We start from the raw sequence: 24,577 nt of genomic DNA, 5'->3' as shown, positions 1-24,577 counted from the left end.
TAATGGGCACTGTAGGGAGTATAGAAATGTGATATCTGGTGTTCCTCAGGGTAGTGTTCTTGGCCCGTTACTTTTCATACTATATACACATGACATGGGGTTTGGCCTAGAAAACAAGCTTGTTGCATGTGCAGATGATGCTACTCTCTTTGCATCAATTCCATCTCCTGAATGTAGATCTGGGCTGGGTGAATCCCTTAACCCTGGATAGGTACGGTGGGTCGTTTGCGACCCCGAGCGTCAAAAAAAAACAGGTTTTTCTCACGTGACTCACCCCTGTGACTGAATTTGTGGGTGATCGACCTGCAGGAGGTGTCTCCCCTACACGCTCTAGTAGTGTCCAGATGTGCATTGCTGTAGCTGTACTCCTTCCCCGATTTCTGAGACGCGTCGGGGTCGTTCGCGTCCGAGTTTACCCTTCTGAGGTAGTTTGCATAATTATCAAAGTTATTACGTATTATGAAATTGTCGTAGAATGGTGCAACTTGTATAGGTTATCAGTTGTGGAAAGTCTTGGTGGATTGTTTGGCTACCATGTGCATGTTTTTTTTTTTAGTTAAAATGCCGTTCATCACCACGAGGACCATTTTACCGCGAGTGCCCCTTTTTCATTTTTTTTTCATTTTTTTGCCAAGTCATTTTTCCGTAAGATATTGCCAAATAGTGTCGTAAAACTTTTGCTTGTTTAGTGTTGGAAAGTGTGTCTAGATGATCTGGCTACCCATGCATGACTTTGTTTTTGTCAGATACGACGTAGTTGTTGGTATATTGGGTATTTAACTGCGGTTACCAATTTCTGTTTTTTTTCAATATTTGTAAAAATTACTACGTAGTAAGGAATTGCCGTATATTATTCATTTTTTTTTCATGTTTATGTGTTAGAAAGTGTGCCTTGATGGTTGGGCTAACACGTGCATGTCTTTTTTTTTATCTGAGATGTCGTATATTAGAATGTCGGGCATTTTACCGCGAGTGTCCCTTTTTAATTTTTTAAAATTTTTTTGCCAAGTCATTTTTCCGTAAGATATTGCGAAATAGTGTCGTAAAACTTTTGCTTTTTTAATGTTGGAAAGTGTGTCTAGATGATCTGGCTACCCATGCGTGATTTTGTTTTTGTCAGATACGACATAGTTATTGGTATATTGGGTATTTAACTGCGGTTGCCAATTTCTGTTTTTTTTTCAATATTTGTAAAAATTTACTACGTAGTAAGGAATTGCCGTATATTATTGATTTTTTTTTCATGTTTATGTGTTAGAAAGTGTGCCTTGATGGTTGGGCTAACACGTGCATGTCTTTTTTTTTTATCTGAGATGCCGTATATTAGAATGTTGGGCATTTTTCCGCGAGTGCCCCTTTATATTTGTTTTGCATTTTTTTGCTTAGTCATGTTACCGTAAGGAATTGGCAAGTAGTGTCGCAAAACTTATATTTTTATAGTGTTGGAAAGTGTTTCTAGATGATCTGGCTACCCATGCCTATGTTTTTTTTAGCCAGATATGGCGTATATATAAGTATGTGTTCGATTTTCCTGTGATTGCCATTTTTTCGTTTTTTCCCATTTCTTTCAAAATTACTACGTACTAAGGAACTATCACAGAGTAATATTTCATTTATATGTTTATTTGTCGGAAAATATGCCTTGATGGTTTGCCTAGCACGTGGCTGAAATCTTTTTTTTCTGAAATGCCATATATTAGAATGGCCATTTTTCCACGAGTGCCCCTTTTTATTTGTTTTGCATTTTTTTGCTTAGTCATGTTACCGTAAGGAATTGGCAAGTAGTGTCGCAAAACTTATATTTTTATAGTGTTGGAAAGTGTTTCTAGATGATCTGGCTACCCATGCCTATCTTTTTTTTAGCCAGATATGGCGTATATATAGGTATGTGTTCGATTTTCCGGTGATTGCCATTTTTTCGTTTTTTCCCAATTCTTTCAAAGTTACTACGTACTAAGGAACTATCACAGAGTAATGATTCCTCTAGATGTTTATTTGTCGGAAAATTTTGTTTACTTTTTTTTTGATTGAATATCATCAAATTTTTTTAGATAAAATATCGTTTTACATTTTTTTTTTCGATTTTATTTCCCTTCAAAAAAAAATTTTGGGGTCAGAATTTTAATTTTATAGTCGTAAAATAATCGACAATTATCCAGCAACCCACCATACAATTTTTATGCATATCCAATAATAATAAGATTAGTAAATAACACCTTGAAATTGACATACCCTTCCTACATTTCAAGTGGCACATTAGGGAGTCTGAGTCAGTGTGGTTGGCGGCCATTTTGTGGACATATCCGAAGCATAAGCTGCCCTATCTATATATATTCTTGTTCCCTATAGAATTTGTGATATTTTGGTATATTTTTACCTGCATAAATATCATATTATATATTAAATATATGTATTTTTTTACGAAATTTCCAAGTACTCAAAAAATTACCTTTAGATATGGCCCCTGATATAAATGTAATTTACAAAATAATGAAGATTTTTTTACATATTTCTATTTTAGGATAACATATGTTTATTCCCTAAAAAAATTAGCCACTTCCTATTTCATTTGGGTACCCAAAAAAATTCATGAAATTTGGACAATTTTTTTTTGGCCAAAAAAAGTTACCCTTTTTTTCTCATTTCAGATCTTCACCTCCATGGGTCTGACTTCATCCAAAATACATCAAGATGTGTCCTAAACATTCAAGAATCAATTCCTAAAAGGATTTGTGTATATATGTATAAACTTTTTTTTTATGAATTTTTATGTCAGGTCTTTTTTTTTTTCTACTTAATTTTTTAAAATATTTATAATAAATAGTTTTTCTGCAGATGAGTAGTATTTATCTTTACAGTTGTTTTAAGCATTCATTGAAGTTTTTTTTGGCAAAAGAAAAAAGGAGGTTACTGCAAAAACTGATTTTTCAAGAATTTCTTTTGGCGTCGGGGTCGTTCGCGTCCGAGTATACCCTTAAAGGGGTGTCCGAGGACCGTACCTATCCAGGGTTAATAGAGATCTTGCTAAAATTTGTACATGGTATAAATTATGGGGTATGAAGTTGAACCCTAACAAAACTCAAAGTATGATTGTAAGTAGGTCAAGGACCGTAGCTCTTCAACATCCAGATTTCAGCATTCATAATGTTTCTTTAATTTTGTATGACTTTTAAAATTTTAGGTGTGATTGTCGACAGCAAATTTACTTTTGAGAAACACAGTAGGTCTGCTTCTTCTTCAATTGCACAAAAAATTGGCTTAGTGAGAAAGTCTTTCAAGATTTTCGGTGATCAATCTATTCTGAAGAAGTGTTTTATTTCTTTCATTTTACCTTCGTATTGAGTATTTCTCTCCTGTCTGGTCTTCAGCTGCTGATTCTCTTCTTAATTGTAGGCAGGAACTTATGGTCTATTAAATGTCTTATTCCTGATCTAGATATTAACCTTTGCCACTGTCGTTCAATCAGTTCATTATGCATGTTACGTAAGATTTTTTATAATTCTGACCATCCTTTACATTCAGATCTTCCTGGACAGTTCCATCCTGTTCATAATACCTGTACTAGGTATGCAGTTAATTCTAATAATCAGGCCTTCTCCATCATGAGGCTTAATACTACGCAGTACTCTAGAAGTTTTATTCCGGCTGTGACCAAGTTGTGGAATGATCTTCCTAATTAGGTAGTTGAACCAGTAGAACTTCAAAAGTTCAAAGTTGCAGCAAAAATGTTTTTATGTTGAACAGGCTTGCATAAGTCCATTTATAGTTTATAAATTAAATATGTTTTAATGTTAAAGTTTTTAAAGTATTTTATTCAAATTTTCATTACTTATATCGTTTATTTATTTCCTTATTTCCTTTCCTCACTGGGCTATTTTTTCCTGTTGCAGCCCTTGGGCTTATAGCATCTTGCTTTTCCAACTAGGGTTTTAGCTCAGTGAGTAATATTATATATATACAGTATATATATATATATATATATATATATATATATATATATATATATATATATATATATATATACAGTGGAACCTCTACACACGAACGTATCTACATCCGAATTTTCCAACATCCGAAGTAAAATTCGAGCAAATTTTTTACTACACCCGAATTCTATTTCGACACACGAAGTAAACATTACGCCATTGAGTGTCGAGTGCTCAGTTCTCTATTCTTGTGAGTATCATGTGGTTGTCCTCTGTTTGGTCTGTTATTAACAGTGCTTATTTTCTTCCTTTTCTCACATTTCCTTTTTTATTTTACCTATAATCATGGTGCCTAAGAAGCTAAGTTTCAGTACAGGAAGAAGGCAATTCTTTCATTAGAATTGAAGCAAGAAATTATAGAAAAACATGAGAGCAGTGTCCATGTGAGTGATACTGTATGGCTAAATAATATGGCCGGAATAGGCCTATGATCTCGAGGATCATCAAGCTGAAGGCAGCCATTAAAGCAAATAACCATCGAAGGGGATCACCATTATTACAAGACATCTTAGCAATACCCTGGAAGAGATAGAACGCCTTTTGTTGATAGGGATAAAGGACAAAGAGATTGTTGGCAACGATCATTTGTGAGAAGGGCCAGCGTGATGAACAGAAAGAAAGAAAAAAGTGAAGCAAAGAAAACCATGATAGCATTAACAAGCTCTTTTAAATAATACTTCTCTCTTTTTCTGTTTCTCTCTAAACAGCATTAACATGTTCTTTAAATGAAATCTCTCTCTCTCTCTCTCTCTCTCTCTCTCTCTCTCTCTCTCGTTCTCTCTCTATCTCTCTCTCTCTCTCTCTCTCTCTCGTTCTTCTTCGCTGTTATAGTGTTAGATACGTCTATTATTTTTTTTCCGCGAGAGAGAGAGAGAGAGATTAAACAAAAATGTGTTTAGAGTACATATGATTTTTAACAGCATCAACGAGTTGAAAAACAATTAAATGTAACTAAGAAAGTAATAACAGCTAATCTGAATTCCTTTATTAACTAAAACAAATATTGATACAAACACACTCGTGTGCATATGCACAAACACACACACAGGTGCAAAAATTGCTACGCAGTAAGAGAGATGGTCGGGGAGGAGGTAGAGATGGTGACTGCGATAATATACCGTAACTCGTCACTGAAAGTGATGAAAATAAAAAATCAAAAGAAAAAAAATGTAAAAAATATGAAATATAAAAATAAAAAAAAAATAAATAAGTTAGATTAAAATTTCCGTTGTGTAAGTTACGGTATGTTATCGCAGTCACCATCTCTACCTCCTCGTGCGTGTGTGTGTGTGTTTGCGCATACGCACACGAGTGTGTTTGTATCAATATTTGTTTTAGTTAATAAAGGAATTCAGATTCGCTGATATATTTTTTTAGTTACATTTAACTGTCTTTCAACTCGTTAACGCTGTTAAAAATCATATGTACACAACACATTTTTGTTTAATCTCTCATTTTTGTTTAATCTCTCTCTCTCTCTCTCTCTCTCTCTCAGAAAAAATTAATAGACGTCTCTAACACTAACAGTGAAGAAGAACAAGAGAGAGAGTATTTATTTAAAGAACATGTTAACCCCATGTCTACCTTCTCGCCGACGTCGGTCTCCTCCTGGCGTAGCAAATCCTACACCTGCGTTGGCCTGTCTCTAAGGTAAAGTGGCAATAAAACACATTTTTTATTTACAGTGAACCCTCGTTTATCGCGGTAGATAGGTTCCAGACCCGACCGCGATAGGTGAAAATCCGCGAAGTAGTGACACCATATTTATCTATTTATTTAACATGTATATTCCGACTTTTAAAACCTTCCCTTGTACGTAGTACTGTTAACAAACTACCCTTTAATGTACAGAACACTTAATGCATGTACTACAGTACCCTAAACTAAAACAGGCGCAAATATTAAAGGCGACTTTATATCATGCGTTTCCTAAACACGCCAAAAAGCACGATAAAAAATGGCAACCAATGTTTTGTTTATGTTTATCTCTGATTATAATGAAGAAACAAACGCATTTACACATCTGTGTATAGGTTAGTTTTTGCATCGATTATATTGATTATTCAGTACAGTATGTTGATTTTGTTATGACCAATGTTTTACTTAATTTTTCTTAGGACTTCCAAATGAAATGTTTTTCTTTATGACGCCGCCTGAAACGACGGCGTCATAAAGTACGCTCAGTAAACAAACGAAGGCATTTAACGAGCATGATGAAAGTGATAAATAATGATATTACAGTAAAAGCTTTTATAAAATATGTTATTACAAATATTATTTACCGTATCTATATAAAATCATACATACGTAGCAAAGCAGGAAAACAATTTACGAGAGAGAGAGAGAGAGAGAGAGAGAGAGAGAGAGAGAGAGAGAGAGAGAGAGAGAGAGAGAGAGAGAGAGTTTTACATACGTAAATGTAAATTTTAAACAAAAAAAGAAGCCCCATTTCATATAAAATAGATTACAAATATTTTTCTTTATCATATCACAGTAGTCTGTATAATACTGTAAAGTTCAGTACAGTATGTTGTTGTTATAGTCGTGGCGATGAAATTCTCACGAAACAAAAACACGCCATTTGATTACAACAGCTGATTCATTCCCTCTCTCTCTCTCTCTCTCTCTCTCTCTCTCTCTCTCTCTCTCTCTCTCTCTCTCTCTTCGTGTTATACAATACTTACATTTAGATGAAGAAACTAAAATTAGTTTTCTTAGTGTCAATTAAATACGAAACGAAAAAATTATGCCGAGTCTACATCCATTTCAATCATAGCTAAAAATACGGCATCCGATTTCATCAGCAAACCACTATTTTTTGGGAAACATCATCTTATTCTAGAAAATTGCTACTCTTTAAATAGTTAATTGCACATTAAGAAAGCGTGTACTTTTGTTTTTAAATTTCGGGTGTGTTTTAAAAAAAGAGTATTGTTGACTTCTTTTTGTTTTACTTTTGGCTGTGATTAGATCAGCTGACATCTAGCTGCCGCTCGAGAGTGTACAAATACGCTAACAAGGTATCGTTTATACAATTTCTTAACTTATTCAAACCGTCTACAGTATACAGTTGATATTACATAAGCACCAATGTGTTATAACCTATCAAATTTTTTTGTTTATTATATTTAAACCCCCCTCTATCTCTCTCTCTCTCTCTCTCTACCTCTCTCTCTCTCTCTACCTCTCTCTCTCTCTCTACCTCTACCTCTACCTCTCTCTCTCTACCTCTACCTCTCTCTCTGTGGGCTACTTTTCCCTACCTCCCATTCCTTACCTCTATCTCTCTAACAAATGATATCTGTGTTGCTCCTCAAAGTTTCATTTATATTGAAAATCAATCATGATTCAATTTTCCTTACTTTCTCCAATCTCGCACCATCGGTCACATCGCGGTATTTTCAAAATTTCCGGGAAATCCGCGATATATGTATATACATGGGTTATGAAAAAAATCTGCGAAGTGGTGAATCTGCGATGGTCGAACCGCGAAGTAGCGAGGGCTCACTGTACCATGAAGTCGTCGCGCACGGAGCGACTCGGCAGGAGCTGTAGGATCTGTAGAGGGGCCAGACTACGGCCCCTAAGCCTGCCTGAATGATGGAGAGGTATCCTTCAGGTCCTGAACATAGGCCTGGACCGGAACAAGCCGCCCCCCCCCCCCCCCCTTTCTTTGACGAGTCCGAGAACAGCATCAAAAATGTGGGGAAAGGACGAGAATATCCACTACCATCAAGAGGTTCCATAGGTCAACCCCCATTGCAGGTCTAATCGTCCCGCTGGTCCCATAGGTTCCAGAAAGTCCGGTTAATCGTTGCTTTGAAATCACTGGAACTTGGGCCGCCCCACAGGGAACTTATCCGGAGGCGACCATTCGGAACTTAGACGGATCAATGAGGAAAGAGACCTAGGAAACGTTCCAAGGTAGGGCTGAAAGCTCTGCCCGACTGAAAACAGGTACTGCGACTCTCCTCAGCCTTGCCACAGTCAACTGAAGGGAAGGCTCGGAGGAGGCGGCAACAGGATCTGGCGTCCCCATCCAAGTACCAACCAGACCCGACGTTGCTAAACCTTGCTGGATGGACGAGAAGCGGGGTTTCCAATGTGGTAAGGCCGTTGACTCAATATCATGGCTAGATACTCCAGATGTTGAGGCCGAAGAAGAAAAGGCTCCTAGCAAATTACCATGAACCCCCACTCATGGTAAGTATCCGGAAGTTTGTCCCGGCGTTGAAGAAGGTCGAACCCGAGCCTACCGGAGTTGACCAGACCTCCAAAAGGCGAAGGAAGCGGCAGCCTGCTACCGAGCGGCCTAGAGAAAAGCAGGGAGAGTTCTCTGGGGAAAAACCTGCGATGCCACGGCGGGATCGCCACACTGCATCTTAAGCAGGAATACCTGTAGTCTAGGCTGAATTCCACGAGCTTCCTGGAAGATGGATGGAATGGAAACTGATCGATTCTGCTGTTCCACGCTGGACGAAGTTTGTTCGACAAACTTGATCAGAGCTGAGAGGTTGACCACGGAATTCCCATCTCAGATACTTTCTTACGAGAAAGGATCGACTGAAGAAGCCGGGGGGTGAAGCCGTCGACGATCCTATGGAGGACCTTCTCCTAAGGCATGGATCATTCTGCTCAAACGGGCAAACTCTTGCCGACCCTATGGCATAGAGGTTCAGAGACACTGAATTCGCTGACAGAGATAGCAGGCGCGATATCCTTGGCTGATCACGGAGATCGTGCAGAAATGGGCATCGGGAAGCTGTCATCCGGATGAGTAACCTTAGGCATCCTCCCAGCGTGAAACCTGCAAGGGGGGGTTGCCAATCCTAGAGTTCGTGAACTCTGCCGTTCCCTCTAGGACTATGCTCCCCCGGGAGAGCCTCCCGTGCCACCTGTTCCTGACAGGAGGGGACTGCTATTGGACACCTTGTCTCAGTTGTCGTAGCCGGTCCGATAACTTAGGCCGACGAGGCTGAAAGAAAGAGGCGCTGGAGCCCTGCAGGGTCTGGAAGAAAGCGCCTTGGAGGAGTGAAAACGGAAGTCGACTTCCTCCGCACAACCGCTGTCCATGTCTCTGTCCTTGGGCACAAACAAACTCTTCCCAAGGATGGAAGGGTGTCTGAGGTTGTCGACATCCATGGATGAGACATCCGAAAGGAAGCCCTCGGTCATTGCGTACAGATGGTCCAACATCGAGCTTGCCCGCAAGTTCGAAATTTGGCAACGAAACGCCAAGGTGCTTGAGCCCGAGAGGAGGAAAGTACCTATGACCTTCCTGTAGCTTCCTTGAACAAAACCTCGGGTCGCAGCCGAGGAGGGAAAGGACCTGGTAAGCCTCTTTCACGAGATGGAGAAGAGGAAGGGTTAAACCAGTCACCCCTTGGCCGATGGAGAAATCTCGAACGGAAAGCTCCCTAGCAAAATCCTTCCAGGGAATGACGGGGAAGGGCTAAACCAGGTTCTGGAAAGAAGAATGTTGCTCAGACCTCCCTGAAGATTCTTCCTGCTCTTGCGTTTACGGGGTGAGGCCGTGTTCTGGAAATACGCTCCAGAAGACTCGCCAGGCTGGCCATGCTGCGAAACCCCAACGGGAATCGCGGTCGCAATCGCCCTGGCACTCGCGCGATGGTAAATCAATGGTTTGCGCGTGGCCGAACGTGGAAGCGCCCATGCGCGGGCACGCAGGAACGCAAACGTAGGTGCGCAAAGGAGCGCAGAAGGAGGGCAAGCGTGGTAGGAAGGGCCAGAGCTGGTGGTCGACGAGCGATAACCCATAGGCGAGCAATGGATACTGCAAGAATTAAGCCGACGTTAGCGCGATGAAACCCTGTAGGTTCGCGCGACAGAACACCGTCGGTCTGCGCCACGGAACACCGTCGGTCCGCGCCACGGAACACCATCGGACCGCGCAATGGAACACCGTCCGTCAGCGCGATGGAATACCGTTGGTTCGCGCGCGGGCAAACATTGAAGAGCATGTGCGCTGTCGCGCATGAGCGTAGGCGTGCAGGCACGTGGGCGTGCGGTCGCGCGGGCACGTGGGTGTGTGGACGCGCAGGCACGTGGGCGCGGGTGAGCACAGGCGGTCGGGAGACCGATGACGCGTAGGCGGGCGATGGCGCGTTCTGGCGAGCGATAACCCGTAGGCGAGTGAAGGCACGTTGTCAAGCGATGGCGCGCAGGTGCATCAGGAAGGTGAGCGCTGAAGCAAGCTGTTAATCAGGCGATCCTAGACGGTCAGAAAACCGTTGGCGCCCATTGGTGCGTGGCAGAAAAGGGCGCGCAGATGTGCGCTGGCGATTGAAGAAACCTGGCGCACAGAAGGACAGAAGTAAAGGTGAGCGCTGGCGAGCAGGAGGAAGATCTACGGCAAGACTCGGCTACCGGAGATCGTGATCCACAGCAGGCGAGCGCTAGATCGCTACTGATGCTGTCCAGGGGAACTGACATGCGTGGCAGATCGATGACGATCGTTGACACGTAGGAGATCGCTGACGAGCAGGTGAACGTTGACGCGTCTATGGTCGCTGGCGAGCTGGTGATCGCTGGCGAGCAGAAGGCAACGCGTGGAAGCCTGTGCGTAGAAGAAGAGTCCTTGTCCAAGACCTGAACCGAAGTTCTAGATCGCGAGGGCGAACGTAGGCGCACAGGGCGCGTAACAGGAACCAACCCACAGGAACAGCAGAGATGATCATCAAGAGAGCGCTGACGAACAGGAGAGCGCTGGCGAACAGGAGAGCGCTAGCGATCAGGAAAGCGCTGATGAGCAGGAGAGCGCCTGTGCGATAACACTGAGCAGGAGCAGGAGAGCCTGTGCGCTAACACTGAGCAGGAGAGAACACAGCAGAAGGGCGCGCAGGGGAACCCTGACACGCAAGGGAAGAACCCCCGTGGGAGGCAACCCTTTGCCCCGAAGGGAACGTTGTCCGTCGGGAGACTGATGTCCGTCGGAAGACCGTTGTCTGTTTGTCGGGAGACTGATGTCCGTCGGAAGACCGTTGTCCGTCGGGAAGACCGTTGCCCGTCGGAAGACGAGGTCAGACTGCTGTCCATCTGCACCAGGGGCGGAAGATCAAGAAGGAGGTGTAGGCTGCATACGGAGATTCAAAAAGGCGCCTCTTAGCACCCTAATAGGGAGATGGGAGGCCCTTACGACGAGGCGGACGGTGAGCCTAATGGCGAAGGAGGCCAACAGCAACAACAGCAGAAGAATCCTCCGAAGAGGAGTCTCTATGAGTGTACTCTCTCGCGAACGAAAGAGAAACACTTCGTAGAAGAGGCTGGTCAGCCGGTGACCTAAAAGGAGCAATCCTCTGAAGAGGGGCTCCTGCAGTTGCCCAGCCCCTTGAGCGAAACTGCAGGTGCGACCGCTCAGCACCAAGAGCATAGTCCCACGAAGAAAAAAAAAAAAAAAAAAGGGGGGGGGGAAGCGAAGAACCCCCCCAAAAAGGGGAAAAACTCAAGCGACAGGAAAAACTTTCTTCGGAAAAACTTCCCAAGGAGGCGAGCTTCCTGAGAGTTCTAAAATGAACCGGAGAGCTGTCAATCGTCACGGGAGTGCTTCCAGAAGAAGGAGACACGCCCCTGAGGAAGATCCATAGGGGAGGCAGCAACAGCCGAATCCCCAGGCCTCCGTTGCCACATTACAGAAACGAACTAGATCGGTAACTGTAAAAAAATAAAACAAAAATCATTAGTACACATTCATTCCCCCGGGAAGGCTCCGAAGAGGAATCCCGAGGGAAAGGAACACAAGAATTACACAACAGGCACGTGCCCTCACAACCACTTACACTCACGGAAGGAGAGCTGTAACCAACACAGAATTATAACAATTATAATTATGTAACTATGTAATTATGTAATTTAAAAAAGAATGAACACTAAAGAAAGAACAAAAACCCCGAAAGGAATCGTTCTACAAAGCTGAAAAATCAACAAATACAATTAGATTCATAAACTAATTGAGACAAAACATACGGCATAGCAACCCCCCCACACGGGAAGGAAGCTACAAAAGGCGTAGTAACGTAGTAAAAGGGTGAACACCCTCAAGAGAGAGAGAGAGAACGACCGAAGTCAAACTCGATCGCGACCCATGAAATTACACCACGGTGGCCTAACTGCCGAGGGCTCCACGGGGATATCGTACACTACACACACAAGCACAAACTCTGAAAAAGAAACTTACTGATTTCTATACTCAAATATATACATAAACATGAGAAAATGTTTACATATATATTGAGTAAAAGAAAAGTAAGTGATTAAGTAAAGACAAAACAAACAATGGCTGCCAAGCGAGGACAAAGACAGAGACGTCTGTCCATGTGCAAGCCAAAAGTGAAAAAGTGAAGCATTCACCGGTGTGTGAGGGGGGGAGGGGTAGCTAGCTACCACTCCCCTACCCCCCCCCCACCCGCTAACTTGCGCGGGGGTAATACACCCTCGTTAAATTCTAATGGCTCGCCATTTCAGCTACGCTAAAAGGTAAACCCAATGTAAATAGCGTGGTTTGTATTTCGGTTACGGGACAAACAAATATTGATACAAACACACACACACAGGTGCAAGAATTGCTACGCAGTAAGAGAGACGTTCGGGGAGGAGGTAGAGATGGTGACTGCGATAACATACCGTAATTCCTCACTGAAAGTGATGAAAATAAATCAAAAGAAAAAGAATGTAAAAAATATGAAATATAAAAATGAAAAAAAATAAATAAGCCAAGTTAGATTAAAATTTCCGTAGTGTAAGTTACGGTATATTATCGCAGTCACCATCTCTACCTCCTCGCCGATCGTGTCTCCTCGTGGGTGTGTGTGTGTTTGCGCATACGCACACAAGTGTGTTTGTTCTTTGTTTTAGTTAATAAAGGAATTCAGATTCGCTGATTATTTTTTTTAGTTACATTTAGCTGTCTTTCAACTCGTTAACGCTGTTAAAAATCATATGTACACAACACATTTTTGTTTAATCTCTCATTTTTGTTTAATCTCTCTCTCTCTCTCTCTCTCTCTCACAGAAAAAATTAATAGACGTCTCTAACACTAACAGTGAAGAAGAACGAGAGAGAGAGAGAGAGAGAGAGAGAGAGAGAGAGAGAGAGAGAGAGAGAGAGAGAGAGAGAGAGAGAGAGAGAGAGAGAGAGAGAGTATTTATTTAAAGAACATGTTAACACCATGTCTACCTTCTCGCCGATCGTCCGTCTCCTCCTGGCGTAGCAAATCCTACACCTGCGTTGGCCTGTCTCTAAGGTAAAGTGGCAATAAAACACATTTTTTATTTATTATTTCTTTATAATTATCTTTTTTATATGCTTCTTTCATATTATGCAGTTATGTTATTGTTATGTGTAATTATCCCCTCTGATGGTCCAGCACTTTGCTGCAGTAGAGGGGCTTGAGTGTCTCAATGATGGGCTGGGCAATGGCGGTGGGGTAGTTTATCCACCCTGGCAGGCTCAACCATACCGCTAAGGCCAGTTCTGAGAGACCAGACCAAGACTGGACCCCTATAGGCCTTCTCCTTTATTTCAGATAGGCAAAGGCTAGGAGAAGGAAAACTCCAAAATCAAACCAAACAAGACCCCAACGGCGGAGCTTCCCAGCGCCTGCGGAAGAGGGCAATGCCTGTTGGGCAGGCAACAAGGCGGGCCTTGACATAACAAGAACCCGGCAGCCCGATGCAACCAACATCGGAGAAGCCGCCTGTCTCATATGTCTTGAGCCGCGGTGAAAACGGTGTCGGCCAAGTGTGTGTGCGTGGCCGTTGCAAAGCCACGACCACCCAAAACAATATACCCAGCTACTGGCATTCTGTCATTTTATCATCAGACAAAAGCACCCACCCCATAGATGGGAGGCTGATGGCTAACGACAGAACCCAATACTCGGACACGAGTGGGCGCCGACGACGACGATGTGTAATTATGTGTAGCCATTTATTAAGGATTTATTATGGGTTTTTAGGCTGAAGAACGAATTAAATGAATTACCATGTATTTTTATGGGAAGATTCGTTTCTACATCCGAAGTCTGTTGTGGAACAAATTAAATTCGTATGTAGAGGTACCACGGTATATAAGTACTGTAGTACAGTACTTAGTATACTATTTTCTTACTAATTTTTAATATGTATATAAAATTTTCATGTTTTTACCTGGGGTTTTTTGCACGCATTAGCTATTCTATTGCCCGCCATACGACATTTTCACTATACGATACCAACTCCGGAACGGATTAATGTCATATGGCGGGGGTCTACTGTATTTGTGTTCCCTTGAAAGATACCTCTATACCCAATGACTATGTTTAGAAGCATCAGATTATTATTAAACTTTGATATATGGTCTGCCATAATAATAAGAGCTTTAAGTAAAAAAAAAAAATTAAAAAAGAATATTAACCCTTTTACCCACAGGCTATTTGGAACTTTCCAACCCTTAACCCCCAGGGGTTATTTTTTTTCTAGCACATTTTGCAGTATATTTCTTTTAAATTGCTCTAACAGCCTTAATTTTCATCATAGAGAGGTCAGGTTGGTCTCATTCTCTTGGAAAATGCCTGAAGTTTCTCAAAAAAATTATCAAAAATATGCAAAAAAAAATGTAAATAGCAGTTTTTTGCAAGGACGTACCGGTACGTCCATGGGGGTAGAGGGATGAGTTTTGTGAAACGTACCAGTACGTCCTTTGGGGGTAATAGGGTTAATTATTTTTATTTTGGAAAGGTATCCTTGTATCGTGTTACTACGTATGCCTATCAGCCAATGCTGTCAAGAGAGAGTACTCGAAGTGTGACGTCATGCGCAGAGGGAAAGTATTTTCGCTCGCTGATGAGCCGACCTCTCCCATTAAAGGACCTTGCTGCAGTCAATAGTCTGGCCACAACGGTCTACTTATAGAGGTGTATGTCCGGGCTATATTGCCTACATTCTCAAGCATTATGGGGTTGGCACTACCAATGCGTTTGATGGCTACAACATAGTCTCCCCAAAGGCAGCGGAACAACTGCGCAGGGCAAAGACCACGTCCAGTGACATCCTGTGTGACTAGACCATGCACACCTCCGCAACACAGGCATTTCTGACAAATAGCAACAAGCATAGTCTCGTAGAGATGCTTTCGGGCATGTTGAATCGGTCAGGTATAGCAGTGAAGCAGGCAAGTGCTGATGCAGATGCCCAGATTGTTTCTACTGCTCTAACCATGGTACAGTTGTTGGGTGAACCAGGGGTTGTTGTCAGGACTGACACCGACCTTCTGGATATGCCAGTAGCTCAGGCTACTACAGACATGGACCTGTACCTGTTGTGTTCTACAAATCCGACAACATTGTACAGAGTTCATAAAATTCAGTTAAGCCTTAGCGAAACCAGTCAACATTTGATGGTATTGCATGCCATCACTGTTTGTGATACAGTATCAAGCGCAATGCTTTCAATTTTGTACACAAGAAGCAGTACGATCAACTCAAGATCTTCAATAATGCTGACCGCACTAATCAGTATGTGCCAGAAGCAGGTGAAAGTTTCCTCCTGAAGCTCTGCAATGCACCTGACTGTGCTTTACTGGATGAGTTCCACTACATTGCCTACAAAATGGCAGTCACCAGAACATCACTGTCCTCTTCATTCCAACCAGCAAGTTTGCCTCCAATAAGTGCAACAGTCAAGCACCATTCATTCCTAACATCCAGAATGGATGGGAAGGGCCTTGCCGCTAGCAGCCTGGGGATGGAAACTGGATGGCATCCTGAATCCAGTTGAAACTGATAGTCCCATTGCTCCAGATACTCTACTCAAGATCTCCTGTGGTTGCAAAGCAGATGGCTGTGGAGCATCATGTGGCTGCAGGAAGATGGCAGTGCACTGTTCTGGCTTGTGTGCTAAGTGCAGTGGTCAAACCTTCTACAATATAGCACCAATGTCATCTTTTCTTTAAAATGAAGAAGACACTGAAGCAGAAGTTTCTCCCAAAGCTGACGATGAAGATGATGTATGAGTATCATCACTGCAATTGATTTAATGGTGAAACACTTGAAATTATAGGGTTGAAATTACAAATTAGGCATTTCAACTTACAATTAATGTAGTAGCTAAGTCTTGCCTGTTGTAACCGTTGTGACAAGCTTTTAATATCCAATGTTGCGTTTGTTCAGGTTAGAAAATTATACAATTTGCTCTTTATATAGCTATTCATGCCATAAGAAATCATTTAATCTTTAAAATACTGTAAGAATTGAACTCCCCACCCCAAGAAACATATTTGTTTGTGATGTCTGGGGATTGAAATATGACAAAATCTGGTATGTTATTAAAGAAAGTCTTCTTAGACTTCCCTGAAATTTTCAGTTTGATATAAAATTGTTTAGGGTGAAAACCTAATACTCCTAGACTACTAAAAAAACATTATATAACAGTGCGCTCGCCATTAGGGTCTTAGATCATAAAGCATGGATTCACTCTCATGACAATGTGCAATGTTCCCAGCCAGGGTGGTTTCAGGAGGGAAAGTACAAGAGATTGGGAGAGAAACTTTTTTCATTACTATTTTAAGATTGAGAAACTCATGATTTATGGACAGAGTATTAATCATTTAAGATTCATAAAAAGACAAAACTTTATCATGTTTTACAAGGTTCAAAATAGCAATTTATAATTTAATTCCCTACATTGTACTGTAGTCAGTGCTTAACGGTTTATTAGTGGAGTCTGCTACTAGTAAAACCTACCTTGGAAGTCTGAAAACTATTTCTGGTAATGACATGTTTCAAAAGTAGCCAACCGTAACTATCAATACATCTTGGTATTGCAGACTCCTACTACACTAACCTCAACTAGTACAGCGGTAAGGCATTTGCCTAGCATTAGCATGGTGGCAGATTGATTCCTAGGGACATGAGTTTAAGCTAGCCTATTTCCTGGGGAGGTTACTGCTATGATTGGGCTTGCTCAGCTGACATTCTGGCGAGTGTCTCTGAAAACCAGACACCTTTAACCCTTATAAAACCTTTATGTAATATGCATAAAACTTACCTCCCAACAGTGACTGTATTGATAGAAGTATTGATCGAACATCATATGAAGCTGACCACTTTTCCTTCAATATGTCTAAACAAATATTACCGTGAAGATCTACATTTGGGTGGAAGCAAGAAGTCACAAATTTAACTGTTGGTGGTGAATAAGGATAACTGCTGGGGAACTCCAATGATAACCTATATGAGAGGCCTTCATAAACCTGTGGACAGAAATGTTTTCAAGTTTTAAATCTTTATATACACCTAATTAAAAAAACATATGTTACTCATTATAGAAGTTTGATCTTACATATAAATAGACTGAAAGACAAAATTGGGCAATTTTCTTTCATCAGATAAACTGAAATGAGGCAGCTAAAGAAGTCACACTTGGCAAAACATGACAAATTCAGAGATAATTTGTATTTTTCCTAACCATACAAACATGACAAATTCGGAGATAATTGGTATTTTTTCCTAACCATACAAACCTTAGCTATTTACATAGGGTTTACTTTCGGCGTAGCTGAAATTGACGAGCCATTAGATTTTAACGAGGGTTTACTACCCCCGCTCTATTTAGCAGGGGTAGGGGAGGGGTAGCTTGCTACCCCTCCCCCCTCACACACCGGTGAAATGTCTCACTTCACTTAGAGGTAGGACTTGACTTGGGGGACAGGGCTGGCGGGCAAATATGTGTAAATAGCTAAGGTTTGTATGGTTAGGTAAAATACAAATTATCTCCGAATTTGTCATTTGTTCCGTAACCGAAATACAAACCACGCTATTTACATAGGGTGACTTACCCCTTAGGAAGGGTGGAAAGTCCCCAGCCATACTGGCTTTGGCTTACCCGGGGACTCAGAATCCGAGTGAGTCGCACTTGAGAAAAGGAGTCCCTGCACCTCACAAGTTCCTTGCTCCGCAAGAAAACGTGTGGCCTACATAAGCTTGTGTGTGAAGGAAGAAAGTGTGACCCGTCCTAGGCAGTTGACCTGGAGTTCTTAGACGGAACTCTGGGTTAGGACGTTCCCAATACCACCTCGTCAGGGTATGGGGGACGCGACAGTATTATCTCAATACTTGGAACACAAGGAAGCATGGTTTACCTGCAAAGGTTTGAGGTCAGCTATGCAGAGACCAGGATGCTGCTTTCCCCAGGAGAGGGGAGGATGAAGAAAGAAGTAAGGGCCAGTCATACTTCTTCCGTTCATGCAGACTAAAACCTGGTAACAATGCCCTCAACCTTCTGCTACCTGTCCAAAAAGGAGCCTGAGCCTGTTGTGAAGCCACCACAGAGCGATAGAAACCTATCGATACCTCTGTGGGTCACGTCCTGCAGGAAGTAGGCTGCGAAGGTCGCTAGACGCTTCCAGACTCCAGCTTGTAGCACCTGCGTCACAGACTAGTCCCTCTTGAAGGCCAGGGACATTGCGATGTATCCGACATCGTGGGCTATAGGGCGACGTGACGGGGGAGGGTCTGGATTCAGGTCGAGATGAATGCCCTTAAATCCGGGCTGGAAAGGCATACTTGGTGACCCTCCCCTGCGTCCTTCCTGTGCTCCCAAACCGGGCTTGCACGTGAGGACAAACTGCAGCTGTTCTTAAAGATAACCCCTCGGTTCCTTACTGGCAAGTAGGAGAAGGTCTGGGTCATCTGTTACAGAACGGAGACTCGAAATCTTGAAGGAGTCGAACCGAAGGTCCGGGACTCCAAGATTCTGAGTCTAGAAATCAACTCAGGAACGAACCTGAATGTTACCTCCCCCTATCCTATTGAAAGGGCGGAGTCGTACGAGACCATGAAGATTGCTTACACACTTGGCCGAGGCCAGAGCGAGCAGGAGCACCGTCTTCCAAGACGGGCGACGATTAGAGGCCTGACATAATGGTTCGCAAGATCTCTTAAGGGTCTTAAGAGCCCGAACCATGCTCCATGGAGGAGGTCTCACTCCGACTGGGGACAGGTACGTTTGTAGCTTCGCATGAGCGAAGAAAGATTCCGCGGGGAGGAAAAAGTCTATTCCTTTCAGCCTGAAGGCCAGGGTAAGGCTGAGCGATAGGCTTCACTGCCGAGAGCTGAAAAAGTTTCCTCCCGCCGATAAACAATAACTCCGTTATTGCTGGAGTAGAGGCATCAAGGGGAGAGGTACCTCTCCCACAACACCAACCACAGAAGACTCTCCACTTCGCCTGGTAGGCCCCTGCGGGTGACTATCGCAGGTGATGCGACCTCCGCTCCGCGACTGTTGCGGGGTGCCTCTTTGTGAAGAGGTGGCGTATAATCTACAGGCGTGAAGCCGAAGCGATGCTACGGCTTGTGAAGATGTTGCAGTGTGGTCGTTTGAGTAGCCTGTGTCATGGAAGAAGTTCTCCCGGGAGTTCCGCCAGGGGATGCAGAAGGTCCGGAAACCGTTCTGCGTAAAGTCGCAGCGGAGCTCTCAGGGTCATCGATAGGTTGACCGACAATCTGGTCTCGTTGAGACCCCTTCTCAACAGACAAAAATGGTGGGAAGACGTAGGCGTCGATGCCGTCCCACCGTCACCGGAAAGCATCTTGCCAAAGAGTCTTGGGGTCTGAGACTGGGGGGTAGTACAGCGGCAGCTTGAAGTTCCAGGCTGTCGTGATCAGGTCCCCCAGGCCAGGACTTTGCTGGATACTAGAGGCCAAAGACCCGCAGGTACTCTCTATCTGTGAGTCTCTGCTCAGATAGTCGGAGAGAACATTCCTCTGCCCGGAATGAGCGGGCCGATAGTGGTATTGAGTGGACTTCGGATCATATCAGTATCTCTAAAGATGCGAAAGTATGAAAATGTACCTCCCTGCTAGTTGGAATACGCCAGCACCATGGAGTTGTCGCGCACGGAGCGACTCGGCAGGATCTGTTGGATCTGTTGAAGGGCCAGACTAGTACCCTTCAGGTCCTGACCATAGGCCAGAACCAGAACATGCCCCCCCCCCCCCTTCTTTGACGAGTCCGAGAACAGCATCAAATGCGGGGTAAGGACGAGAAGATCCACTCCCATGCAAGAGGTTTCCATTAGTCAACCCCCATTGCAGGTCTAATCGTTCCGCTGGTCCCATAGGGGCCAGAAAGTCTGGTTAATCGTTGCTTTGATTCCACCGGAACTTGGGCCGCCTAACAGGGAACTTATCCTGAGGCGACCGTTCGGGACTTAGACGAGTCAAGGAGGAAAGGAGACCAGGAAACGTCCCAAGATAGGGCTGAAAGCTCTCCTTATCTGAGGAAAGGTTCTGCAACTCTCCTCAGCCTTGCCACAGTCAACTGAAGGGAAGGCTTGGAGAAGGAGTCAATATCATGGCTAGATATCCCAGATGTTGAGGTAGAAGCAGAGAAGGCTCCTTGCGAATTACCATGATCCCTCGATCTTGGTAAAAAAGTCCCGGAAGCTTGTCTCGGTGTCGAAGAAGGTCGAATCCGAGACTACCGGAGTTAGCCAGACCTCCAAAAAGCGAAGGAGGCGGAAGCCTGCTCCTGAGTGGCCATGAGGATAGCAGGGAGAGTTCTCTGGTGAAAACCTGCGATGCTTCGGCGGGATCGCAACACAGCATTTTAAACAGGTACATCTGTAGTCTAAGCTGAATTCCAAGTGCTTCCTGGAAAACGGATGGAATGGGACCTGGAAGTACCCGTCCTTCCGATCCAGGGCATAAGGAGTCTTGTGGTCTCGCTACCAGTCTGATCGACTCTGCTGTACCACGCTGGACGAAATTTGTTCGACAAACTTGATCAGAGCTGAGTGGTCGATGACGGAACTCCCATCTCAGATGCTTTCCTTAGAAGAAAGGATCGACTGAAGAAGCCGGGGGGGGAAGCCGTCGACGACCCTATGGAGGACATTCTTCTAAAGCATGGCTCCTTCTGCCCGACGGGCAAACCTCTTGCCGATCCCATGGCATAGAAGCTCAGCAACACTGGATTTGCTGTCAGTGGAGGAGAGATGTTAAGAGCGAGGCGCGATATCCTTGGCTGATCACGGAGATTGTGCAGGAATCCGCACCAGGAAGCTGTTATCTGGAAGAGTAACCTTAGGCATCCCCCCAGCGAGAGACCTGCAAGGGGGTTGCCAATCCTAGAGTTTTGCGAACTCGGCCGCTCCCTCTAGGTTAATTGCCTCCCCAGGAGGACTACCTGTCCCTGACAGAAGGGGACTGCTATTGTACACCTTGTCTTAGCTGCCGGAGCCGGTTCCGATAACCTAGGCTGACGAGGCTGTATGAAGAGGCATCGGAGGCTTGCAGGGTCTGGAAGTAAGCGCCTTTTGGAGGAGTGAAACGAGATTCGACTTCCTCCGCACACCAGCTGTCCATTTCTCCGTCCTTGGGCTCAAACAAGCTTAGCCTAGATATATATATATATATATATATATATATATATATATATATATATATATATATATATATATATATATATATATATTATATATATATATATATATATATATATATATATATATATATATATATATATATATATATATATATATATATATATATATATATCTATAGTCAGGGTTGGAGTACCTACAGCCGGTTGCCTGCCGACTGCCGGGGGCCGCCGACATGCCGGCGTTCTGCCATCAATCCCGAGATTGTCGCCCTTTCCCCGCCACATAGACTGATGGCTGGGAGGAGTTACCCTCAATCGGAGACTCGGCGGCGCCCGGTGTGCCTCCGACACGTCGGCGGGCTGCCGGCTCCAACTAATTCATGTTACGAAAGTGGACTGTCACCTTACTCTACCCTGCCGGCAATGCGCCGGCAGTGTCTATTGTATAGCTATATGGATAGCCAGTACATCTATGGTATAGTACATACCCTAGTCAGAAAACTATGGTGTATAGTTATGCAGTAAATACTTTCTAGCATACTCTGTGCATCCATGCGCAGTCAATTGCCAGGACCGACTCGAATTGGGGATAATTATTTCCCCTTTTCACTATGCTGAATGAACTCAGCTCTCTCCCTTTCACCATTGCTAATACCCCAGAGGAAGTACTAGCTGTGCTACTTATCCCTACTGGATAACTTCCCCCTTAGGGCTTACTCGAAGGGAAGCCCAGCAAGGTCCGCGGCCTATGCAAGCTGTGTGTTGAGATGTGTAGAAGTGTGACTGTCTAGGTAAAGTTATTCCGAGTCTATGTAGGAAAAACCTGATGCAACCAAGACTTCCCAATACCACCTCGCCAGGGTATGGGGACGCAACGGTATTAGCTAAATACTAGGTACACAAGGGAGAATGGTTTACCTGCAGTGGTTTGAGGTCAGCTTATGCAGAGAACCCAGGATGCTGCTTTCCCCACGAGAGGGTAGGATGAAGAAAAGAATAAGAGCCAGTCAAATCTTTTCATTCACGCAGACTAAAACCAGGTAACATTGCCCTCAACCTTCTGCTACTTGTCCAATAAGGAGCTTGAGGTATACAACCAGCTGTTGTGCAGCCACCATCGGACCGATAGAGATCGTATCAAGTTCCTGTGGGTCACATTTTGCAAGAGAAAGGTTGTGAAAGTCACCTGGAGCATTCACATCTTTTCTTGTAAAACCTGCGTCACAGAGTAATCTGCTAAGAAGGACCAGGGACCAGGGGCATAGTTATGCCCCTGACACTGTGAGTTGTCATGTCGAGTTGATGTTTCGGTGATCCTCCTCTAGTCTCTCCCGGTGCTGACAAGAGGAGGGACCCGGGCAGGCTGTTGCCGTTTTCTTTAGGTAAAGTCTCATACCTTACCCTGGGTACAGTAACGGATGATCTAGATCGTCCGTTACCTAGTTGAGACTTGTGTAGGATCTGTCACCTCTGGAGACTGTGTCTGGTGACATATTCAGGGACGAAACTGAACATTGTCTTTCGCCCTTCCCAATAATGGGCGATGTCGAAAGAGAGACCTTGAAGTTCCTTGACTCATATGGTTGCTGTCCGAGTGTGTAGGAACATTGTGTTCTTAAATCAGGAAAAAATTTGTTGCCTGGTGAAGTGAAACACAAGGAGGTCCCTTTAGGGATCGGAGATTTGAACCATGTTCTGAGAGGAAGGTCTCAATTCCGACTGGGGAAAGGCAAGTTATAAGTCCGTATGAGTTAGGAAAAGTCTATCGATGAGAGGGTGTCCCTTTCTTTCAGTTTGAAGGTGAAGGATCCGCTATTGCTGGAATCGAGGTATCGAGTGGAGACACACTTTCACATGATGCCAACCACACAGACGTGATACTGCCTGGTAGACTGATGCTGAGGAATTCCTCAGATATCTAGACAACCTTTTCGCAAAGAGGTATTGGGTAGTCTTCAGGCATACAATCATAGCAAAGATATAGCTTGTGGTAGGTGTCGCAGTGGGTTGTCTGTTATGTGGAGAGAGTTCTCTTGGAGGCTCTATCAGGAGCTGCAAAAGGTTTGGATACCGTTCTGCATAATGCCATAGTGGAGCTAGGAGAGTCCTTGAGAGGTTGACCGATGTTCTAGCCTTGTTGAGTGCCCTTCTCCAGATAAAACAAGAACGAGACGTAAACGTCATTGTTGTACCCACCGTTGTTGCCAGAGAGCCTTGGGGTCTAGGGCTGGTGAGCAACAGTAGCCTGAGATTCAGGAGCGTTGCAAACAGACCCCTTAGTTGGAGGACCTCGTAAAGTCGGGACTTTGTTGGCTACATGGCGATCCAAAGTCCATTCGGTATACCTTATCTGAGATGCTGTGCACAGACTGTCGGCGAGCACCTTCTTCCAGTCTGGAATGAAGCAGGCTGATAGTGGTACCGAACAGACCTTAGTGTTTATGCTATTAGATGGGAAGAGGCTACAAGCCAGTTCCTACTTGCTTGTCGATGTGAGTCTCTGTGTGGTGTGTCGTCCATCACATCACTGAGTGGTCTGTTAGGAACCGATGAGGCTGCTGAAGGACTGGAAAGTTGGCCTTCATCTCTTAAGAGATTTAAGTGAAGGTACCTTCGGGCTCTGTCCAGAGGGCTGAGGTCGTGTGGTACAGCACTATGGTCCCTCCTTTCTTCTTTTTCCAACTCGAGTCTCCTGGAATGGAAGTCGTTCTCGTTTCGAGAAGGATTTTGTGGAGATTGGTGTTTAGAATCATTCTCAGATACACCAGTCTCCCGGGAGGGAAGTAGGGAAGATTTCCATAGGTTTACCCTGATCACTGGATCTTGGTAAAAAGACTTCAAAAGTTCCAGTGTTAATGCAAGGTTGCCACCGAGTCTGCTAAGGTCAGTCAGTCATCCCGAGAGAGCGGAGACATATGCCGATCCTTTGAGAACAGCATGGGTGTAGTGGAAAGACCGAAGAATAGTGCCTTGAACTGGTGTTTCTTGTTTGTCTAGACTGAATCTTCCAACCTTCCTAGATGGATGGTTTGGACCTGGGAGTAAGTGTCCTTTAGGTCCAGTGTGCAAATGAAGACCTGAGGTCTTAGCCCTTGATCGAACTCCAACATGGTGTGGACATCGACCCAAAGGGACAGCTCTTAGGTGATCCTTTTGCATGGAAGATTGTCAACGCTGGAGTCTTGACTCGTGTCGTAAAGGATCAGGCGCGA

The 24,577-nt window shown here is 44.0% G+C and overlaps 1 protein-coding gene across 1 annotated transcript in view; it reads right to left on the bottom strand.

Annotated features, from left to right (window-relative positions):
* vih (ubiquitin conjugating enzyme vih) overlaps nucleotides 1–24,577 on the bottom strand; it is a 123,410-nt gene that overhangs the window by 17,882 nt on the left and 80,951 nt on the right. Inside the window, exon 3 of the mRNA XM_068363786.1 lies at nucleotides 17,028–17,232. Coding sequence (XP_068219887.1) covers nucleotides 17,028–17,232 — 205 coding nt within the window. The remainder of the gene's footprint in view (nucleotides 1–17,027; nucleotides 17,233–24,577) is intronic.

Source organism: Palaemon carinicauda, chromosome 40, assembly GCF_036898095.1.
Source record: "Palaemon carinicauda isolate YSFRI2023 chromosome 40, ASM3689809v2, whole genome shotgun sequence".
Lineage (NCBI taxonomy): Eukaryota > Metazoa > Arthropoda > Malacostraca > Decapoda > Palaemonidae > Palaemon > Palaemon carinicauda.
The sequence above is the reverse complement of the archived record's forward strand: the minus strand, read 5'-3'. Positions and strand labels throughout refer to the sequence as shown.